We start from the raw sequence: 21965 nt of genomic DNA on the forward strand, positions 1-21965 counted from the left end.
ATGCACGCACACCAGGATCCATCCACTGGAAGAGCGTAACACCAATATTAACATCTCATGGTGATGGTATTATGAGTGGTTTTAAAATTTATCCTACCACTTTCCAATATTCTAAATTTTCTAATGAGCATGCATCTTTTTTTTTTTCCCCCTGAGGAAGACTGGCCCTGAGCTAACATCCGTGACCATCGGCCTCTACTTTACATGCAGGACGCCTGCCACAGCAGGGCTGGACAAGCGGTGCATAGGTCTGCACCCGGGATCTGAAATGGGAAACTCTGGGCCGCCGACACAGAACATGTGAACTTAACCACTGTACCATCAGGCCAGCCTCCATATATCATTTTATATGAAACTATTTTTAAAAATTTCTCAGGTCTTGACTTGCCATCCCCATGACTATGTATTCTCTACACTATTCTAAGAATATTTACTCTTGAGCATATCCTTGACGTTACAGAGTGACACAATTTTCAAAATGAATTTATACTTTAGCCATTCAGGAAAAGTGATATGGCATTACTGGACAATGTATTATTTTTAATTTTTTATTAATAAAGTATCCAATTTACAAAAAGCTTAAATTGAGAAACACTACTTCTTTTGTTGCTTTTTAAATAATTTATGCATGTCTTTGGTTTCAAGCTTCTGAATCATCTCATCTTGGTCTGCTATTTAGAGGAACACTGAATAATGACGATAAAAATGGTAGCAAGGAACGTAGCCCCTCTTAAAATAGTTTGAAAAAAATAGGTTTATATCAGGAAAAGAAAGTACAAAGATCTAGTGACAGATCTTTGAAGTGGAATCCTTGGAAATGTCCCTAAGCAGAGATCAGTGTAAGTGTAAGACTATAAAAAGGATACAAAGAGAACTGGGGTAGCCTAAAAGGATGATCCAGAAAAAGCCATATTAAGACACTGATCAAGGTCTTCTGCTTGAACATATTTTAGTCAGGCTCCCGAACCTTCTCCTAGGCCCATCCGCGCACTTCCTTGTAAAATCCACTTTTAGCAAGAATCCTGCGAAGTCAGTTTAGCAGGATCTGGCTACCCTCGGGACATGATCACTCTCATATCTGATCGGGTTCCTCATGCGCCACCGTGCCCCAGGTGATGTCTAGTGAGCCTGGCCTCCCTTCTGTAAGAATCGTGTTAGGTCAGTTTGTGAGAACCCCCCTTACCGCTGTGTTTCCTCTCAGAATTTTCCATCCACTGATGCTACTCTACTCCTTGACTATACATTCCTACCTACCCATGCCATATTTGAAGCTGAATCTGATCGCTCTCCCCCACTGCAAACCCCATTGCTGTGGCCCCGACACCTGTCACCATGGCCCCCCTTGACTAAAGTCAGGCTTAGCATCTTCAACAAGTTTTGTGAGTATTTTTTTTTCTTTAACAACTCTGAAGCAGAATATAAACACCAACAGATAAACTTATATAACAAATAAAGGGGAAGAGTAAAATGAAAGTAAAAAACAAATTTTACAAAGACCTGGGTATAGATCTTTGACATGGAGGCCCTGGAAATAGCCCTGTAGCAAAAAAAACAGTCAGCGTAAGTAACATTTGTTCAGGGATTTAAAAAAATTAGGGTTACTGGGTAGGGTGGTTCAAATGAATAGTAAAAATATGAAAGAGAATGTAAACACCAGCTAATGGGAAGGAGTAGAATCTAAATGGCAAAAGTGGAAAAGGCTTTAGGTAAAGAAAAGGACAAGTATTAACTTACATACTATAACCAGCATCTCACTACATACTCTGTGGGATAAAATCCCCTATTTAATTTCGTTTTCAAAACAGGGAAATAAGCATCCGCTTAAGAAAATTACTATGAAGTCCACACATTCCTGGTCTTGTTAAGCAATTTATTCTTTGCATTATTAAACCTCATTTTCTAAGCATAATTTTACCAAAGATGATTACATTTGCTGAAACACTAAAGATTGCTTCTTTGTGTTTGCCTCGTAAGCAGCATATTAAAATCTCTCTAACAGTTGATCATCCATTTACACAGGCATGGGTATAAATCCCTTTGCCCTACAATTAGTTCTGAGATCTTTTCTCTTGCAGACTACAATCTACCCGAAAATGTAATGCTTGGGGCTCAGTGTGGAAATGCGAACCTTTGAGATTATATATAAGATCAAAAGCTAGAAAATACAGCCGTAAGATTTAAACATTGAAATCTTCCCTCCTAAGCACTCCCTACTTCCTTCCCCTGTTTGATTTTTCATCACAAATCTTATCACTATCTTGACAGGTTACTTATTTTACATATTGTTTCTTTTTTTTTTTTAAGATTTTATTTTTCATTTTCCCCCTCAAAGCCCCCCCAGTACATAGTTGTGTATTTTTACTTGTGGGTTCTTCTAGTTGTGGCATGTGGACGCCACCTCAGCGTGGCCTGATGAGCGGTGCCATATCCACGCCCAGGATTCGAACCGGTGAAACCCTGGGCCGCTGCAGTGGAGCATGTGAACTTAACTGCTCGGCCACAGGGCCAGCCCCCATATTAAGTTTCTTTATTGTTTGTTTCCTTGGACTTGAACGCAGGGATTTTTGTTGTTTTGTTCATTGCTAAATTCCCGGTGACGAGGACAGCGCCTCACATAAATATTTGTCAAATAAATGAATGAGCAATCTTTCTTTTTTTCTTTTGCTGAGGAAGATTCATCCTGAGCTAACATCTGTGCCAATCTTCCTCTATTTTGTATGTGAGTTGCTACCACATCATAGCTGTGGACGAGTGGTGTAGGTGCACCCACTGGGAACTGAATCCGGGCCACGAAAGCAGAGCCTGCTGAACTTAACCACTAGGCCATGGGACCAGCCCCTGAATGAGCAATCTAGCACTATGAAAAGGAAATAAAAACTACTAAAATTAATAGTCTACCCATATCAAAGTGCTTCAAACAATTAGGATATTTTACACACATAAGAAAAAAATGAATAAACTAATGACTCATCTGTTCTGATGGAAAATTCTCATCCACTTCTGAAAAATAGAACAATGTACCTAGTACCATGATCTGGAAAAGTCTGACTCCTGCAAAGGTCAATGCAACACTCTTAGCACAGGCTTTTTTTTTTTTGAGGCAGATTGGCCCTGAGCTAACATCTGTTGCCAATCTGCCTCTTCTTCTTGAGCAAGGTTGTCCCTGAACTAACATCTGTGCCAATTTTCCTCCACTTTCTATGTGAGTCGCTGCCACAGCGTGGCTTGATGAGCAGTGTGTAGGTCTGCACCTGGGATCCAAACCCACGAACTCTGGGCTGCTGAAGCAGAGTGCAACAACTTAACCACTGCACCACTGGGTCAGCCCCCAGTCTCAGCACGTTTTTTTTTTTTTTTAGATTTTATTTTTTTCCTTTTTCTCCCCAAAGCCCCCTGGTACATAGTTGTATATTCTTTGTTGTGGGTCCTTCTAGTTGTGGCACGTGGGATGCCGCCTCAGCGTAGTTTGATGAGCAGTGCCATGTCTGTGCCCAGGATTCGAACCAGTGAAACACTGGGTCGCCTGCCGCGGAGTGTGCGAACTTAACCACTCGGCCACGGGGCCAGCCCCTCTCAGCACGTTTTTAAGTTCAGTGTTTATCAAAGCAGGGACAGCCCTTCAGTGGAGGGTGAAACCCTGCAAATTAACTGTACACATTGCTGCTGCTTTTCCTTTCAGAGTCTAGTATTTATTATTATAAATCTCCATCCCCTTGTAGATCTCAGTCATGAACTTGGGAAATTTTCATCACTGCTTTATTCAAAGCATAAGAGGTAAGTATAGAAAATTCTGCAACATATAATTCAGCAGATCAACTGAAAGATACAACTATCAAACTTTTAAGCCAGCTTTCAAGAATCTTCATGTTAGTTACTTATTTAGTCTGGGCCATTTAGGTCAAAAGGCATAATTCCACCTTTTTTCTTCCCCTCACTGATTCTTTACTTGCCTTCTGAAAATTCAGGTGGCTCAATGCTGCTTCCGTTTTCTGTACCCTGTCTTTAGTTCAGTCTGCTATCCCATTTCTTGGCCTCCGCCTGGTTTCTTTTGCCTAAGGTCGTTCTCTGATCCTCTTTAATGAGATCACAGATGTTGCAGAATGTTAGAGTATGTTCAGAGGAGAAAAGAGGCAAGCGATTCCAACTTGTACAAGGTTCCTAAGCTGGTGAGTGGCTCAGAATGAACTAAATTCCAGAATTGCTGATTTCCAATTCAAAGCTCTTTCTCTCCAACTTACCACATTATTCATTAGTACCCTCCTTTGCATCCTTTCTTGTAAAACTCTTCTTTATTACTCACTTGTATTCACCTAAAATCAAGAACTGCAATAAACCCAAATAACTGTTTTCAATTCTAACTACATTCAGATATTTTCTGAATGGAATTATCTATTATAAAGAATGACAGCTATGGTTTACCTTTTTTTTGAGGAAGATTAGCCCTGAGCTAACTGCCGCCAATCCTCCTCTTTTTGCTGAGGAAGACTGGCCCTGAGCTAACATCCATGCCCATCTTCCTCTGCTTTACATGTGGGACGCCTACCACAGCATGGCTTGCCAAGCAGTGCCATGTCCACACCTGGGATCCTAACCAGCAAACTCCGGGCTGCCAAAGCGGAACGTGCGCACTTAACCGCTGCACCACTGGGGCAGCCCCTATGACCTTTACGTTTGGTTGTTTTGTAGTTTTTGCACTTGATACTTAAAAAGTGCAAATGATAGTGTTATGGGTTGAATTGCGTCCCCCAAAAAGATATGTTGAAGTCTTAACTCCAATACCTGTGAATGTGACCTTATATGGAAATAAGGTCTTTGCAGAGGTAATCGATGAGGTCATTGGGATGGGCCCTAATCCAACATGATGGGTGTCCTTATAAGAAGAGGGACATTTGGACACAGACACAGAGAGATAACAGCCACGTGAAGATGGAGACAGAGCCTGGAGCTATGCTGCTGCAAGCCAGAGAATGCCTCAGGCTACCAGAAGTCGGAAGAGGCAGGGAAGAATCCTTCCCAAGGGGCCTCGAGGGAGCATGGCCCTGCCAATACCTTGGTTTTGGATTTCCAGATCCCAGAACTGCAAAAGAATAATTTTCTGTTGTCTTAAGCCATCGAGTTTATAGGACTTTGTTAAAGCACTCCTCGGAAACTAATACAGAGAGCGAAAAGTGTAACTTTTCTAATTCCATTAGACAATATATTAGCACTATATGTAAACACAGTCATTTAAAGTGAAGCTATTCCCAAGTGTCCATTACTTAAAAAAGAAAAAACCCTAGTCTTTGGATTTTTTTACACGACGAAATTAAAAGTCAAATACTTAGAGCGTCAATTCCTATTTCATATGGATCTGGTCACTGAAAACAGTGATCAGACCGACAGGTGGTTGAACGGTTAAGCATTGCCTCTTCAGAGTTGCAGAGCATCTCACCATTCATTCCTTCAACCAACAGCTCAAGTAGAGAACATGCTTACTTGTTATTCGTTGGTCCTGTTGCCAAGACATCGGATTGTAACTTTGGAAAGAACCCTTGCTCATATTTGCCTTGACCAATTTTCATATCAAGCAGATGTGGGTGGATTGCAGTGTGATCCATTTTCATCAGTCGCTGCTCAATTGATTGGGCTATAAATTAAATTTATAACAAATTAGAGACATTTCATTGGCTAAACCTTAAAAAATTATGTTTCCTTCACTCATGCACCTACAAGGAACTCAGTCTTTCTGACAATCTGAGATAGATTTTTACAAAAGCTCTTCAGGAATCAGTATAGTGTAAGTAGAAAAAGGTTAATTTTAAGTAAATACTGGATGATTAATTTTCATGGTATCTTCTGCCTTTGTCAAAAGCAGGGCAGCGGGGTTGAAAAATCTATAATTTAGTATTGAGACAGTTTCCCTTAAGTGAGAAATTCAATATTCTTCATGAAAATATGGTTCTAAGTATAACATTAAAGAAAATAATGGCGAGTCAAATATTTTCTTTGGCTGAAAGACAAATAAACGGAAGGAAAAGCAAGCACAGTAGCCTTCTATTACTACTTTGCTTCTTTGTGCAAAGACTCATTGAATATCTGTGGTTCTCCATTTGCAAGGACAAGGAACTGGGTGAAGTTGATTACCTCACTTTTAGCAACAGTCACATTCTCATTAGTAGGAGTCATTTAGGAGTGTTTATTAGATCAAGAGGGGTAGAGAGAAAAATAAAATAAGCAGGCATTTAAAAAATGTCCAGAAGATAAGAAACTAGCCTTTTAAAGAATAAAACAGGCCAAAGTTAAAAGATACGAATTACTCAACATTTCTATTTTAAAACCACTTAAAGTCAGGAGGACGTCTCAAAGCCCCAAGAAACAGCGAATGATTTCTCGGGTAAAAAAAATCTGAACTTAAATGTTTTTATCAACTGAATTTTCAGGAGAAAATGTACTATTTGAGAATCAAGACTATGTCTCTGATCCTTTGCCTAGAGATTTCTAAAAGAGGAGGGCAAGCAGTGATTGTGGTTGTGTGATAAACAACACACAGCGTGGGAACTGCTAATCTTGGGATTTAAGAGAAGTAAAAGAGTATTTTTATAAATATTTCCTGGAATCAGTTTATTTTGCCTCTTTCAATATCAGCAGATTGAGTACTGATGGTTATTCCCCATACATAGCCTTAAAAAATTCCTGGGGGCGGGGAGGGGTCTGTCCATGACACACGCTACTCTTGTGAAAAGAACATGCTTAATATTGTCTTATGTGAGATCAATGCTCCTCCCAAGCCAGCTGCTGTGTTTGACAACAGCCATTAAGGGAAGCTTTGTGGAAGTCACTATTACCCTCTATGACTCAAACTTCGAAATGTTAGATATCTATTTTAAACTTGCCTAATTTTTCTCCATAACCCATAGGAATTTATCCAATGCTTTTTTGAATTTCATTTTATTTTTAATGTGTAACTTGTAACTTCTCTTGAAACATAGACCATATGTTCTATGCTGGGCAAAAGCATGTCATGTTGTAATAGGAAACGATATTTAATTTTCAACGATGGTCCCTGGCTCTCCACAATCCTTCCTATCATCTCAATGCTTCTTAATGCTTATAAATCACAATTAAGAGATGGTTTAGGCAAAATAATGCTTAGATTCATGGCATGGAATTCCCTGCAGTCCCTGCCAATTTTATGTTCCATGAAATACTACAAAATTCCGTCTCTGCCAGTGAGTCCTCACAGAAGGAAAAAAGGAAAAGTAGCTTCAGTTTTTCCATTGGACTTAAAATCACAGAGAAATCCATCTGATATGCAGTTATTCTCCTTGAGTTAGGATGCTTTTTAAAAACAAAAGTAATACTTCACAATGGATTACTCTAGGGTTTACATTTAAGATTGACATAAGGAGCGTAATGCAAAGCTACTTTTCAGCGATTATAGTGAATACTGAACATTCAGAAATTATTAAATGCCTGCTTTGAGAGGTCATGGAGCTGTTGTTACACTCAAGGGTTGGTGCCAGTATTCATTTTCTGTGATTGGTAAGGAAAAAGAAAACTCTGCATTACTATCAACTTCTTGTCTTTCTGCACAGAAATCATGAGGTTCTGGTGCCACAATGTCAACAGCAGACAGCCTCTGCCTAAAGAGTTGACCTGCAAATCAGAGTTCCTTTTAGTTAACTGGCCAAACAAAAACAAAAGCAAACAACAAAAGACAAAAAAACCCCAACACAATAAAAATCCAACGTTGACAACAAAATCCCAATCTCTAAAGCTTTTGTGAGGGTAGAGGGGACAACAATTTGACCTGATAGAAGAAAGAACTACCCCATTTTTGAGGGGTAGACACAGTCACAGCCAGCTGTCTCCTTTTACTCAAAAAATTCTTTGATAAATTAAGCTCCTAGGAGACTATTGCTTTAGCCGAATCTCATTTTCATATATGTTAAATCTATAATGGTACATTTTCAAGAGTATCATATAATTTCTGCGATGACAAGTGGGAGTTTCAAACTCTTTGAGAGGCTGAAAGAAAATCTACTTTAATTGAAAATATTTTCTGGAAGCACATGAAGAAAAGAATCAGTGTTTAGCTCAACATTTTGTCAGGAAGGGAGGAATGAAATTTGTTCAACAAGGCATTATACTATTCATATGGCTATTACAGCACTGAAAGTCATACTATTCTCTGAACAGCCATGGACAATTTCATTCTTTCTACTCCCTCAATTTCCAGAAACAGAGGTAACTGCCACTTCCTGAAGGGGCGCCAAGGATCGACGCTCGTAAGTGGGAATACAGCAGCACGATGCTTCAGCGAGTTATCAGAGAGATCTCTATGGTTACATAAAAGACATCATTTACATACTTCTTTCCTTAAATATGCCACAACTACAGCATCATCACTCCTATGACTTTGATCTATTTAAATAAAGTGAGAAAGGCAAGCAACAGAGGCAGAGCAAAGAAATTTCACATTCGCTGCCACCTTTTTCTCCAGAGGAAAAATTGCTTTCAAATAGTGCCTACATTTAAAGGGAAAGAAAGAAAAGGAGGGGGTACTCAGGTGATAAATATCAGTTTATTTGGCAAAGAAAGAGTTAGGAACCAGGTACAAATGTATAAAATTGCATGGATTGGTACATTTTACTTGTTTCTTTATTGAATGAATAGCTGACATGGTAGGAAGGCTTCGGGTGCTAGAATAAGTCAAACCTGAGTTCAAATCATGGCTCCACCAATCACTAGATATCAATCACAAGTAAGGTTATCTACCCTCTTATCAATTGAAAATGAGGATAGTTATAAAACAAAAGCAATGTGTCTGTACCCCCTCATCATCAAGATCAAATGCAAAAATGCAGGTAATAATGTCCAGCACGTAATAAGTACTCAGTAAACATTGACTACTAATACAATTATTTATTTAATGGACTACATTCCACTTCCAGACAAGGCTGGACAAGACTCAATTCTCTGAGGAAAAACTGGTGCCAGGGCTGGGGAACCCTTAATTTGAATATAAGAATCCAGAGATTTAACTTCAATAAATGAAGCTATTAAGGGCACCACTAAAGAAAATATACTGTTTCAGTTATGTAAATTAGGTAGCATCTCAGATTTACTATTTTTAAGTTAATACGTACCTTTTGTTGGATAAAGAGAAAAGAGGTGAGAGGTAAAATGGCAACATAAACAGCAAGATAGAAATAAACATTTTTTTCCATTGAGGCAATAAAGAGAGACGAAAATCATAGCAACCTTGTAGTTATACCCCATTCCATTTGTTATCGTTTTTCCTCTTCTAAGAGAAGAAAAATGTCAAGTAGTAATAGGATGGACATCAACTCACAGAAACAGAAGGAAACAAAACTATAGAAAGCATCTCTTGATACAGTGCAAGGATTAACCATGAAGTCCAAAACTGAAAATTAATTTTGTGGTTTCTAAGGCCAACAGTGTGTAAAAGGAAATGAGCGCGGGTTTTCAGTTAATTTGAAAAGGCACGGCACATGTACCTGCTTCTTTTAAAGTGCTGCATTTCTGATATATAGATGTCCTCAAGGTGGGTGCCCTCACATTATACAGTCTTATCTTCTCAATCCGAGAGTCAAAGACGCGAAGCAGAGGATCCTTCTCTTCCCACTGAGACATAATTTTATTATCAATAAAGGTGGCAAACATCTGTGTTTCAATGAAGCGTGAAAGAAATGGCAGGTAAGGCTCAGGCTGGTCAGACAGAAAGGAAGCCTGTAAGGAGATAATTAGGAAATTAGTGCAAAGAGACCATCTCAACTTTACATGATAAATCTGAAAATTATTTTTTGCTAAGGTCATTCTTCTTTAACCTCATAACACACAAAACTGATGCTTGACATTCAAAAATCCTTAAAAATTCACTGCGCTTTCTTTCTTCTAAATTCATGGAATTTAGGTCACTTCAGTCTTTAGCACTGATCTTACCTTTCAAAACTGATTTACACTCTGATCCTCATGACCATTAAGCAGAAAAGAGAGCACCACTAATGAAAGATGGTGGATCAGTTGCTACATGATCGTCAATCATCCTCTTCACTTACCATTAAATTTGACCCCTTTCCCCGGTTGGCTGTAATTTCTTCTGCTTTCTATTCCTAGCCTACGTAATATACCTCCGAGTCATAAGGCAGTGAGGTGATTAACGGACACACGATAATGATATATACATAAGTGATAACCTTAAAAAAACCAACATGGAATTTGGGCTTATAGGTGAAATCTTTTTGTTCTTCTTAAAGTGGATGTTTTTCTAGGCCACCACGCTGTTAGAGACTGATGAATGAGTGTTAATTCAAGATTAAACTTCTTCCAGACCAGTGCTGACAGTCTGGGCCTTAACTAAAAAAAGCTTTGCCTGAAAAACCATCTGAAGCAAGCCAAGCCTTTGGAAAATGTGTGCTACCAGCCACACGTTTCTGTTACCAGTTTGTCTGCTGCATGGGATGGTCCGGTCAATCGTAATCAGTTCCTAACTCAAAGTGTTGATTTTTCTCTGTGGCTCTTGGTCCACGTGTGTACAGGCATTCTAGCTGCAATTTGGTACCAGCTGAAATTTGGAAGAGAATTAGTATTTCAGCTGCTGGGTTGATTTTGCTTTGCCTTCTTTTGAGTAGATGCAGTGTGGCAGAAGCCAGAAGGGGAAAGACCGAAGTAGGTTCTGATATAAGGTTACTCTCCTTAACGCTCATCAGCTTCTCTCTAGCATATTTATTTTTCATTCTGAAATTCAGGAAGCCTTTTAAAAACTTCCTTACAGAAACCCAAACTCAATTTAAGTGACTCCATAGTTCAGATGTATTTACATAAACCCAAATAGCCAGAGGAAGGTTCGCGGTAATCTCTAAAAATCAGTTCACTTCTTCAAAGGTATTTTACAGATAAACATCAATTTTACTTTTTATGGAGCAAACAGCCTTTTTTAAAAAATGCACAAAATGTCTGGCTTTTCATACTCAGACCTTCATGGACTACAACATCTAAAGTCAGCAAAGACATAGTTTGCAGGACCAATACGTGATAGTCCTGTAAATTTTCCTAGTGAAAAAGATGATTACAAGCCAGCATGAAACTTCCATTTCTCTAGGGGTTATATAAAAAGAATTCCATTTATAGTCTGAAGCTACATAAAGATTAGGAAGGAAGAAAGTACCAGTGCTCAATTTAGATAAGAATTTGAATTGCCGCAAGGATAAATCATGGGCGTACACAGATTAGTTCCAAGCTGGATAGGAAAAAATGTGGAAAAATGGTTAAGCTTAATGAGAAAGGAACATAAGAGCAGGAATATATTTGGAAAAGGGAAGCCTTCTTAATTTATTAAAGAAGTTTTTCTCCAATATAATGTGTATCAGAACTTAACTGTTCAACATAGTTTATATCGTCCATCTGAAAAATTATCTGATGAGATCAGAAAATAATCTTTTATACTACCCACCTTTACAAAAATTTTTTATTAGTACTTATTTGTCAGATGCTCCAAGATCGTAGATTAGTCTCTTAGAAGGTATTCGCCCCTTTGAGAGGTCTTTCGTGACACAAAGATCCCCATTTAGCGAGAAGCTGTAATTCATTCTAATAGCAATAACATGCCTCAGCAACCAAGGCAGGGGACTCAACTATGCCCTGGTGACCTGAAAGAGTTAGTGCCCATCCCTAAGTGCTTTTGTCTGAAAAAAAAAAAAATCTGATGGATATGTCAAGGAAATCTGGCAGAAGAATACTCCATGGTAACCTTAGAAAGAAGCTTCGACTTCAGCAGGACAATCAGACAAAGCTTCTTTCCAAGGTTTACTATAGAATATCCTTCTGCCAGATTTTCTTCACAAAACCATCAGATGTTTTTTCTGTCTTCCCTTTCCAAAAACTGGAACAGAGCCTCAGACTTACAGTCATAAAACCTCATTTATTCACTCTTTCTCTCTTTTGATCCTAAAATGAGTTAAAAATTTGGCTTCTGAAACTAAACGGTTTGTTACCTTTACATGGATAAGTTGTGACTTCACTATAGGTTGAAGACAAAGTATAAGGATATATTAGAAAAGGAATAAGCCTCATTGAACTAGACTTGATCCTAAAATAAGAGTAAATAAAACTCTTACAAGGGGATAGTGTTAACAGATTTGAAAAACCTGTGAAATCTAAGAGTTTCTATAATTCAAGCATTTTCTAAGTATAGAAAATTTTAAAATGAGGCTAAAGGCAATTTAACACACTTCAATGACCAGCTTAATGAGCTAGATGATTTGCTTTCCTGCAAAATTACTTCATGTAGTGCAAAATGCTGGTAAAGAAAAGAGAGAGAGGAAAAAACGTGTGTTTAAAAAAAGTTAACAAAAGCAATAATACGGCCACTAAGAACCCTAAGAAGGGAAGCGATGGTTCTTTTTACTTTGTCAAAGTTCTGCATCTGCTCCCGGTTGGTCAGCCAGGATTCCATGTCCTGGGCAGTCTGAATCACAAACGCTTCGTAATCTGCAAACATCTGTGTGAAGCGGTTAGCAAAGACCTCTCGGAGCTGGACGTTGAGCTGGTAGTCCCTTAGTTCTGCCTCTTCGCATTGCAGTTTTAAATCCTTTTCTTTTTCACCCAGAGGGGCAGAGAGGTCCGTTTTTTCCACTGTCACACCGGTCCGCTTGGCCAGAGCCTGGAGGCGGGCTATGGTTTCATTGCCCTTGAGTAACTCGTACATGCTGATGCTGTTAGCAGAGACATTGCCATTCTTCTTGTCATTGACCAAGTCTTTCAGAACCAGATTCTTCAGTTTGGTGGCACTCTCACTGCAGTGCAGGCTGCCTTCCGGAGGGATCCCAAACTGAAGAAGAACTTCAGAGAGTTCCTGGATAAAATCCACCTTATTGGGGAACTGTGGGAATTCCTCAGGCAGCTCAATAAAATGGTTGTCAATATCCACAAAGCACAAATTAGCCTGAAAAGGAAAAAAGAGATACAAAGGTTTTAAAATAAAGGAGGTTTTCTGTTCTCAAATATTCTTGCCAACTATTATAAACAAAATCATAGATTACGCTGCCTTTTATGTTAACCTATGTGATAGTCCTGTAGATTTTCCTAGTGAAAGATGAGATGATTATTCAAGGTTAAGAATTTTTTATTCTTTAAAAATAAATCTCTGATGCCGGCATTTTTCACTATGTGAGTATTTTTATACTATATTTACCATATGAATAATTTTCTTCGGGTCTCATCAATTTATTATAATCTGGACAGGATTCTCTCACAGATGGCATCCCCAAAGCATTCCCACGCTAGTAAAGGTACACAGACTCACAGGACCTGACAGTTAGAAGGCAGCGGGTAAAACTCTCACTGAATGAGCCTGAACTTTCTATGCCATCTACTGCTCTAACACCCTGTGTAATTTAGAATTAACAATGATTGCTAAAATTCAGCAGCTGTAGTACGCCAAAACGGGATTAAAGTGGCAAAAAGCAATCCAATTCACAGAAAAATCCACAAATTTTCACTTTATCCGAAATTAGCTTCAACCTCTTAGACAACAAAACCATTTCAGAGTCATTAGACAAGCAGCAAGAGGCAGAGAGGGGCAGTGGAGACAAACACTTAGACAATTATAAATGATTAACCCTTGGATAATTAAGAGTTGACTTGGGAGATATCTTTGAGTTGAGGAAGAGGAAACAGAAATCCGAGGAAATGGTTCTTGAGTTTGCTTACGCTCTAGATTTAAATAAAAAGATTTTCAAATATTTTTCAAGCAGATATGGAAAATTCAAGGGGCCAAGTAGCTGCAAAAAAATCCTGATTATCCCTCAGGTACATGATTACTGTAGACTCCAAAACAGTATTTTACCTTTACCTGTTCATACCCCCTTAATCAGAGCAAGGTTGTCAGCGTAAAGGAAGACTGTGCTCCGAGACTGGGAAGGAAGTGGGGGCGAAGGTGCAGCCCATCACATAATACTGATGTTGACTGCATTAGTGGCTGAACACAGGCATGGGGTGCAAGTTAATAAGCAGAATAGGAAGCTTCACCTCGTGTTTCCCCGTTCCCCTGCACCCCGTGGGCAAGGAGAGAATTTATACTGTGTTCTAATCTTGAATGTCAAGGTAAAGCGAGAAGAGGAGATTAACCAGTTGGGTCTCTGTTTTTCTCTTTCAATGCCTGCTCTTCCTGTTAGATGCTGATGAGCAAGAAGTATAGCAAAGCTTCAAACTAAGCTCAATAAAAACTCAAGATTTCCCCCCATCCAAAAACAGAGAATCAACAATGATTCTTCAAGCTTGAAGTAACCTTCGAATACAACCCTTTAATTCTGCAGATGAAGAAACTGAGGCCCAAGAAGGTAGGTGACTTCCTGACACCTATTCCAGATATGCATCCTCAAACAGCCTGGTGGCTTGAGGAACTTTTTTCTCATCTCCAACGTCAACAGTTTCCAGTAAATAAAGTAAGAGCTGAAGTCACATCTTGCCAAAGACAGTAGTGCTGCCTACAGTTTTCTTTAAATCCACATCTTTATATGTTTCTACAGTCTCTCTAGAAAGCAGGATATACTAAAACGTTTAAAGGGAGAAAGTAGGTCACCATAATTCCATCTTTAAAAATGGAAGAAAAAAATTTCAACTTGCTAATCTAACTGGTAACCAGCAACCTCCCACCACTTACATTTTGTACTGTCTCCTTCATTAATGCCTTCCTGCTAGCCTTTACTATCTCTCTCCTTCTCCCACGAAAAGAGAAAATGATACATGTGGGGACATTTTAAAGCTTCTTATGCTCAGGTAATTGCTGCTGAGCTGAAAGTGTACGGCAAGGTGGGTGTTCCAGCATCACAGCTATGGCCTGTCTTCATGTTCCCACGAGTGTCTCCTATCCTCCATGTCTGCTTAGCAGGGCCCAAGTTGGGGCTTTATCACAAAGGAGAAATAGGAAACATGAACTTGTATTATAAAAACTTATTAACGAAAACCCATAAAGCCCTTTTTCTAAAACCAAGAAGAACTCCATACAACAGGATATTCAGATAAGCCACTTTCTCACTTTTAATACCATTAAATTAGAAAAATTCTATGACAACAGCTCAAGAAGTATTACATACGCAATGAAAACTATATTTGACATCTCAGTCTTAGGTTGTTTTAGGACTAAATATTTCTATGTTTTTTACTGATCAACACTGCCCAGAAGCCTTCGCAATATGTACTTACTTCCAGTTAAAAACAACAAACATTCCCTCATAAGTAAGGGAACAAAGACTTGAAGCATACTTATCTTTTCTGCCATGAAGCCTTCCTATGTCCCTATCTTAAAGACATTTTGATTTCCTCTGTATATATAATTAATTCATTCATTCCTCTTACTAATATTTTTTTTTAGCCTCTGTTATTGATATTTGTAAATGACTTAATTTGGAAAGCAGAAATCACCTCTTATTTATCTTGATGTCTCCCAATGTATCCTACACTAGTAGTGTAAGGGATAACGGTTTGCTGAACGAATAAATAAGGCTCAAGGAGATGGTCGTTTTGTGGAACCATAAAAAACGTAGGGAGGAGGAAGCAGCATCCAGGAACGTGAGGCCAGGGCAGCTCTCTCCATGCTTAGTGAGGGATCTAGTTTCCCAGTGGCTGAAGTTCAGCTGGCATAAGGGTAAACCAGGGGAGAACACTTCAAACAATCCCATAGAACCTCAGGGCAAGATATGACAAAAAGAAAGTTGGCAAAAGCAATTCTGTTTCAGCTTTTCTCTTGATTTTTTTTGGTCCATCATTTACTGTGAAGACGAGCAAGAATGGCAAAAAGTGAGGTACCGTTCTATGCAATTAATCCTCAGCGCTGTATCTTTCCACCATCACTCTCCCCACTCCACTCTCCAAAAAAGTAATTTAACAAACGGTTACCTGTGCCTGTCATTTCGGAATCACGGGGAAAGTGAGCGGGTGGTTAATTATAAGTCTGTGTAGTTACATTAGTTAGCTAACAGTTAAAATCATACTTTCTTAAAATAATCATTTTGTAAACTTATCATTTTTACAACTATTCTAAGAAGCCCTGTCACTCTTTTTAGCTATGATTTTATTTTACAGTTTTCAGGGAAAGGGGGGTGGTGAGTATTACTAGTGACTGTATTTATGTCACTTTTTAAAATGGCTATTATTATACCCACCTCCCCCATCCCAAATTATGTGAAGTAGATTATTTCATCTCGTTGTAAAATGATACCAGAGTCAGGTGATATACTGTTAGCCTTTTCTTCTAAAACAGCAATGTACTAATTTCTACTTTCTATACAGAAGCACTATTTTCACATCTGATTAAGGTTATTGCATATTATTCTCCTCTATGAATAGATGGGTATGTATATTTATTAAACAGTGTTGATTCAGTGAATGGAAAATTAGGAAATCACAGATATTACTGCAAGAGCTTTCAAAATTTTTAAGTTTATCTTTAGAGTCAGAGGATACACATAGAGACAGAAAAATTCCCAACTACAAATACATCAAGGTGGAATTTAAAAATTCTCAACAATTATTACTCATGCAAAACTGGAAAGATAATATTTACACATCTAAACAAATGGTATTATTAAATATCATTTGATTCACATACAAACAGACCAGATATTCCACAAGAAACTAAAACATGTCACCATTTAAGTCTTTAAAACACAATGAATTTGGCTAGTCTATTTATTTTTCACTGGAAATTTAAAGGATTTATTTCTTTGAACCAACAAGATACTTGGATTAATTTAGTAAAAGAGAAAATGAGAGTTCAGGGAGTAGAAAAAGGAGGTAGAATAGGGATGCACAAGCTCAAAAACAGCAAGACAGTTTGCATGTGTGTTTTATATGATCTGAACCAAGCTCTTTCCTCCTGAACAAAAATGCTAATTTTGCTAGGGAAATGTTCATTAGAATAAAGTAAGCAATGGATGATTTCAGCAATCATTACTGGCTATAACGGCTGTGGCTTAGTGTGTTACTTTAAATTCACTTATTAAAATGAAGATCTCTATGAGAAATAAGAACAAATAAAAGTGAAACACTGCATGAAAGATTTTATTAAGAAAGGTGCTAATTAAAGAGCTAATAATATAACATAATTAACCATTTTATGTTTTCTAATAGGTCATGGCCCTCTCATCAATATTCCATTTCAAAGGCTTTACATTGCAATTCTGAGTACCATTAACAACCGCTGAAAATTAGATTCAAAATGCTTCCAGAAATTCCTGCTTATTTTCTTCTTAAACAACATTTGAAAATACAACACACAGAAAGCACAGTAACCTTAAGGTGACCTAAAAACTAGGGGTTAAAATTTTTATCTCGGCCACCTCGCCACATTGACATTTAGAAAAAGCTGACAACTAGCCTTAGGTCTGAAAATAAAGAACACTGAAGTATTTGATATTTCCATTACCCCTAGCTTGCTGAAAGACGTTACTCTTCATTTGATGGAGGTCAAGAATTAAAGTCACCTTAATTAATACGAGGATTTAAAGGATGTTAAAATTGGACTGTATTGTTTAAAAACAAAATTTACAACATAAATGGGGGGGGCAAGAAATGAAATGTCATTAGAATAATAAAACAACTAGAGAAGAGTACTATTGCTCCATCTTCACAAATTTACAGCCGTGGAAATTCACCATGGTCCTGTTTTGAACCACGTTTAATTGATGACTATGTCACAGGAACCACCAGGAGTCAGGATCTGCGTTCTACGGCTCAGGTCCTGCCCCAGACCTACTTGGGAGATCCAGAATAGTCAGAGACATGGTTTGGACAAAGACAATGCTATCTAACAAAAGTAGCCTTGACCTAAATCAACAAACAGCAAATGCTTCATCGTTCATTATAAGTTTTACCTCTTGAGGAAGTTCTAGCTTAGAACGGTCAGTTCCTTCTTTTGACTGAAGGCCCATCAGATAAGGGACAGGAGCATCAAGAAAATGCAGCAGGGAAGCAGGGAGGATGGGCACATAAACATGCTGCCATTGAAATGGGAACAAAAGTGTGGTGATGCCTTCCGCCACAGTCATCAGGCGCTGATAATCTGCACAGAACAAGGAAACATGGAGGGGAAGATTCCAAGTAAAAACACAATCACCGCATTAAACTTGAAAATACCAATTTCCAGAAAGAATTCTTAAGCTAATAAACAAATAAAATGTTTCTGTATGACCATGCAGAAAATAGGTCAGTTCTATCCCACCGTAATTAAAGAGTTAAATGGTTTCACTTGAATGGTTTTAAGGGGTCTGGGTAGGTGGGGAACATCATCATACTTGTTGCTTCTGAAATCACTGGTATGTGAATTTACATTCTCTTAAATCTAGAGAAAATAAGAATAAAATTGCTCTTGGCACTTCTCCCATTGAAAATGTACAAGAACATCACTTTTTGTATACATGCATATCTATACAATCCCCAATTCAGAGACTCTTTTTTTCTTGTATATATGATCACAGCTATAGCCTATAGTTAGCTTGACTATATTTATCTTAGCCTTCATTTTGTGGGTGTAAGAAATCAACAGATATATGCATTCACAGTCACACTTCCTATAATTTAACCCCCAACTAGAGAACTATCAAATCTAGGGACAAAGTGAAAGTTACCAGAAAATTAAAGCTTGTTTTTTGTTGTTGTGTTTTGTTTACATGAACTAATTTATCAAAACTAAAAACTGTCTACAATATTAAAGTGCTCCCTTTTCCCCCAGTTTTATTGAGCTATAATTGACACATAAAAATCCCTATTTAAATCCTTGGAGACAGAGCTGTTTCTGAATGGATTTTTTTTTTTTTAATTTAGAAAGGTAATATTGTGCATATGCCGTAGACATGAAATATCTAGGGCGGCACTCTGTAATCAAACACAGTAACATTTCTGCACCAAACCATATGAGTGTCCTAGTAGGGCAGGCGACCAAAGAATTTAAATAGGGTCACTTTGGTTCAGGTCTGGCTTTGCCAATAAATAAGTTACAAAAAGAAGGTTTGGTTTTCAGAATGTTTTTGGATTTGAGAATTGAAGAGAAGGGATATTGTGGAATTGTAATAATCCTCTTACAGAATTCACTATGCACAAATATAGTAAAATCTGGGGGAGTAAGACTGGAAGAGTCTTTTAGAGAAGGTTAAGGAAAATGATCGGATGTTATTTGGGCCACATCAACTCAAAGAACCTGACCAAGCAAAAAAGGGAAGTTTTCCATTTAAAAAATTTTCTTGTGTTGCTTTATAATTTGTAAATGACTCCCTTAATCGTCTACAATGAGATTTTTGGTAATGAATCATCAGCTATCCATGGCCCAAGTGTACTTAAAATTTTCCTTATTTGATTCACTACTAAAACTTAAATTTTAGGGGTAAACCTGTTTACAGGAATTCTAAAAGACAAATACCAGGTGGCCTGAGGGGTGGGGTCAGACATGAACTCAAAGAGCCGCTTGGACCCGTTTACCTGAGGTGGGGATATGGGGATGGACGGGGACAGACACACAGACACCCAGGAGGTCAGCTGAGGCCCAGAGAATCTTGGCTGAAATGGCTGGTATTCTGTGAAGGTGGGGAGGTGAGGAGTTGGGGGATGAAGGGTGTGGTCAAAGGAGATCAGACAATTAGCTACCTACCACTCTGCTAGTGACGATCAGGCAGATGTTCACGCTGTAGGAGACAGGAATGTTTTATCACGAGGGTAGGGTGGGGACAGGGAGTTGACCTGAAACCTTTGAAACCTGCTGAATGCCCCAGGTTTAAAACAGGTGTAGTCAGAGCTAACTGCAGCTCGGCACTGTAACAAGACTCCATTATGGCGCTGGTCCCAGGGGCTTTCTCCTCCACTGAGGGCTCCCCAAGGGCAGAGTGTGATCTGTCTTATCTCCTTTAGTCCACAAAGCACAGGGCCTAGTTCACAGCCAGTGCTGACCAAAATTTACTGACACTACTGAATGTTATACTTTTCTCCTCTTATTGCAACAGAGTCCTAGCAAAACACACACACAAAAAGGAGTAGGAAGGCAGGCAGATAAGTAATTATAAAAAGACCAAATCTAGGGAAATGTCCTCAAGATTCTCTTCTGTGGCCACCTATTTAAATCAAGGATTGGAGTCTTTTTTTATCTTTATAACCTTAGCACTTAGCACAGTATCTGGCATATAACAGATGCTGAAAAAAATTTTTTTTCTTTTTCTTTTGCTTTGTTTTTGGTGAGGAAGATGGGTCCTGAGCTCACATCCGTTGCCAATCTTCCTCTTTTGCTGAGAGAGATTAGCCCTGAGCTAACATCAGTGCCCATCTTCCTCTATTTTGTACATGGGATGCTGCCAGAGCATGGTTTCATGAGTGGTGCGCAGGTCTGTGCCCCAGATGGAATCTGCAAACCCCAAGACATGGTGCAAACTTAACCACTATGCCACCGGGCTGGCCCCTCAAAATATTTTCCAATAAATAAATGAATTAGTGGGATAAAACCATACAATTTTGCTGGATATCCACAATTTAAATAGACTTGATTAGATTTTGTCCACATGAGATTAAAGAACCTCTGATTTTTCAATAAGAGAAAATGTTAACTACTCAGACAAGAAACTTTTCACTTAAAAATCATGGGGCTGGCCCGGTGGCGCAGCGGTTAAGTTCGCACGTTCCACATCTCAGCGGCCTGGGGTTCGCCGGTTCAGATCCTAGGTGTGGACATGGCAACACTTCGCACGCCATGCTGTGGTAGGCGTCCCACATATAAAGTAGAGGAAGATGGGCACGGATGTTAGCTCAGGGCCAGGCTTCCTCAGCAAAAAGAGGAGGACTGGCAGTAGTTAGCTCAGGGCTAATCTTCCTCAAAAAAAAAAAAATCACATTTCCTAATTATGTGCATTCCCAGGCACTTTCTAAAGAAAATTCAAATATCCACTTATGCCATGGATGGTGTTTTTACACAGAGACTTGCTACCAAGTGATTCATTCTAACTACGCGTAAGGAGACCTTAAAGGGATCAGAACTACTGCTTAGAAACAAATAGCACATTTCGTCTTCTACGTTAACAGTGCAGAGATTTTAATGGTGAAACATAACGCAGGTTTCCCGAGGCCCTTCAGAGTGGGAAAGGACTCTCGGGAAGCTTCCATAGCTTTTTGGAAGTGACTAGAGAATGGAAAGTGCAACGTTGCCCCACCAGGAGGACGTATTCCACGAGTCACTCCTCAAGTTTGAGGGGAAGAGAGCTCACTGAAAATTGAGAAGGAAAAAAACATAACTTCTTATCACTTCATTTAAATAAATTCATTTAAATCATAATTGGACTGATTCAAAATGTACAGTATGTCCTATGTAGATGGACTATTAGAAAAATAACTTGACTGTTCTCGTCTATTTGGCTAACTTTTAAAAATTGCTATTAGGGCTGGCCTGGTGGCACAGCAGTTAAGTTCACACATTCTGCTTCGGTGGCCGGGGGTTCGCCAGTTGGATCCCGGGTGCGGACATGGCACTGCCTGTCAAGCCATGCTGTGGTAGGCGTTCCACACGTGAAGTAGAGGAAGATGGGCATGGATGTTAGCTCAGGGCCAGTCTTCCTCAGCAAAAAGAGGAGAATTGGCGGCAGATATTGGCTCAGGGCTAATCTTCCTCAAAAAAAAAATAAAATTGCTATTAGTTTTATCGCTGGTTTCTATGGAGTTTTATTGTCATAAAAATAGTTACAGAAAAAATATTATCAGGGTTTTTTTGGGGGGTGGGTAGTTAATTAAAGGTTCATTTTCTAAGACAATCACTTCCTTAATAAAAGGTCAGTGTTTCTGACTTAGCTAGCTTCTTTAAAAAGCTATGATCTGGGTTTAAAAAAAGAATTACATTTCTTATAACACTAAATAGGAGGAAAAACTACTTAATAGTCCTTAAATAACTTAAAATAGGGGAATATTCTTCCTCCAATCCCTTACCCACCTCCAAC

General features: G+C 38.7%; 1 protein-coding gene across 6 annotated transcripts in view; it reads right to left on the reverse strand.

Moving 5' to 3' along the window:
* DENND5B (DENN domain containing 5B) overlaps nucleotides 1–21965 on the reverse strand; it is a 179238-nt gene that overhangs the window by 48683 nt on the left and 108590 nt on the right. For 4 of the 6 annotated variants that reach the window (XM_023643327.2, XM_023643326.2, XM_070271208.1 and 1 more), the window contains 5 exons: nucleotides 17877–18064; nucleotides 12410–12946; nucleotides 9501–9732; nucleotides 7549–7635; nucleotides 5476–5626 (listed from right to left, as the gene is read on the reverse strand). In XM_023643327.2, coding sequence (XP_023499095.1) covers nucleotides 5476–5626; nucleotides 7549–7635; nucleotides 9501–9732; nucleotides 12410–12946; nucleotides 17877–18064 — 1195 coding nt within the window. The remainder of the gene's footprint in view (nucleotides 1–5475; nucleotides 5627–7548; nucleotides 7636–9500; nucleotides 9733–12409; nucleotides 12947–17876; nucleotides 18065–21965) is intronic. The other 2 variants (XM_023643329.2, XM_023643328.2) reach the window with 1 other exon arrangement.

Source organism: Equus caballus, chromosome 6, assembly GCF_041296265.1.
Source record: "Equus caballus isolate H_3958 breed thoroughbred chromosome 6, TB-T2T, whole genome shotgun sequence".
NCBI classification, from domain to species: domain Eukaryota; kingdom Metazoa; phylum Chordata; class Mammalia; order Perissodactyla; family Equidae; genus Equus; species Equus caballus.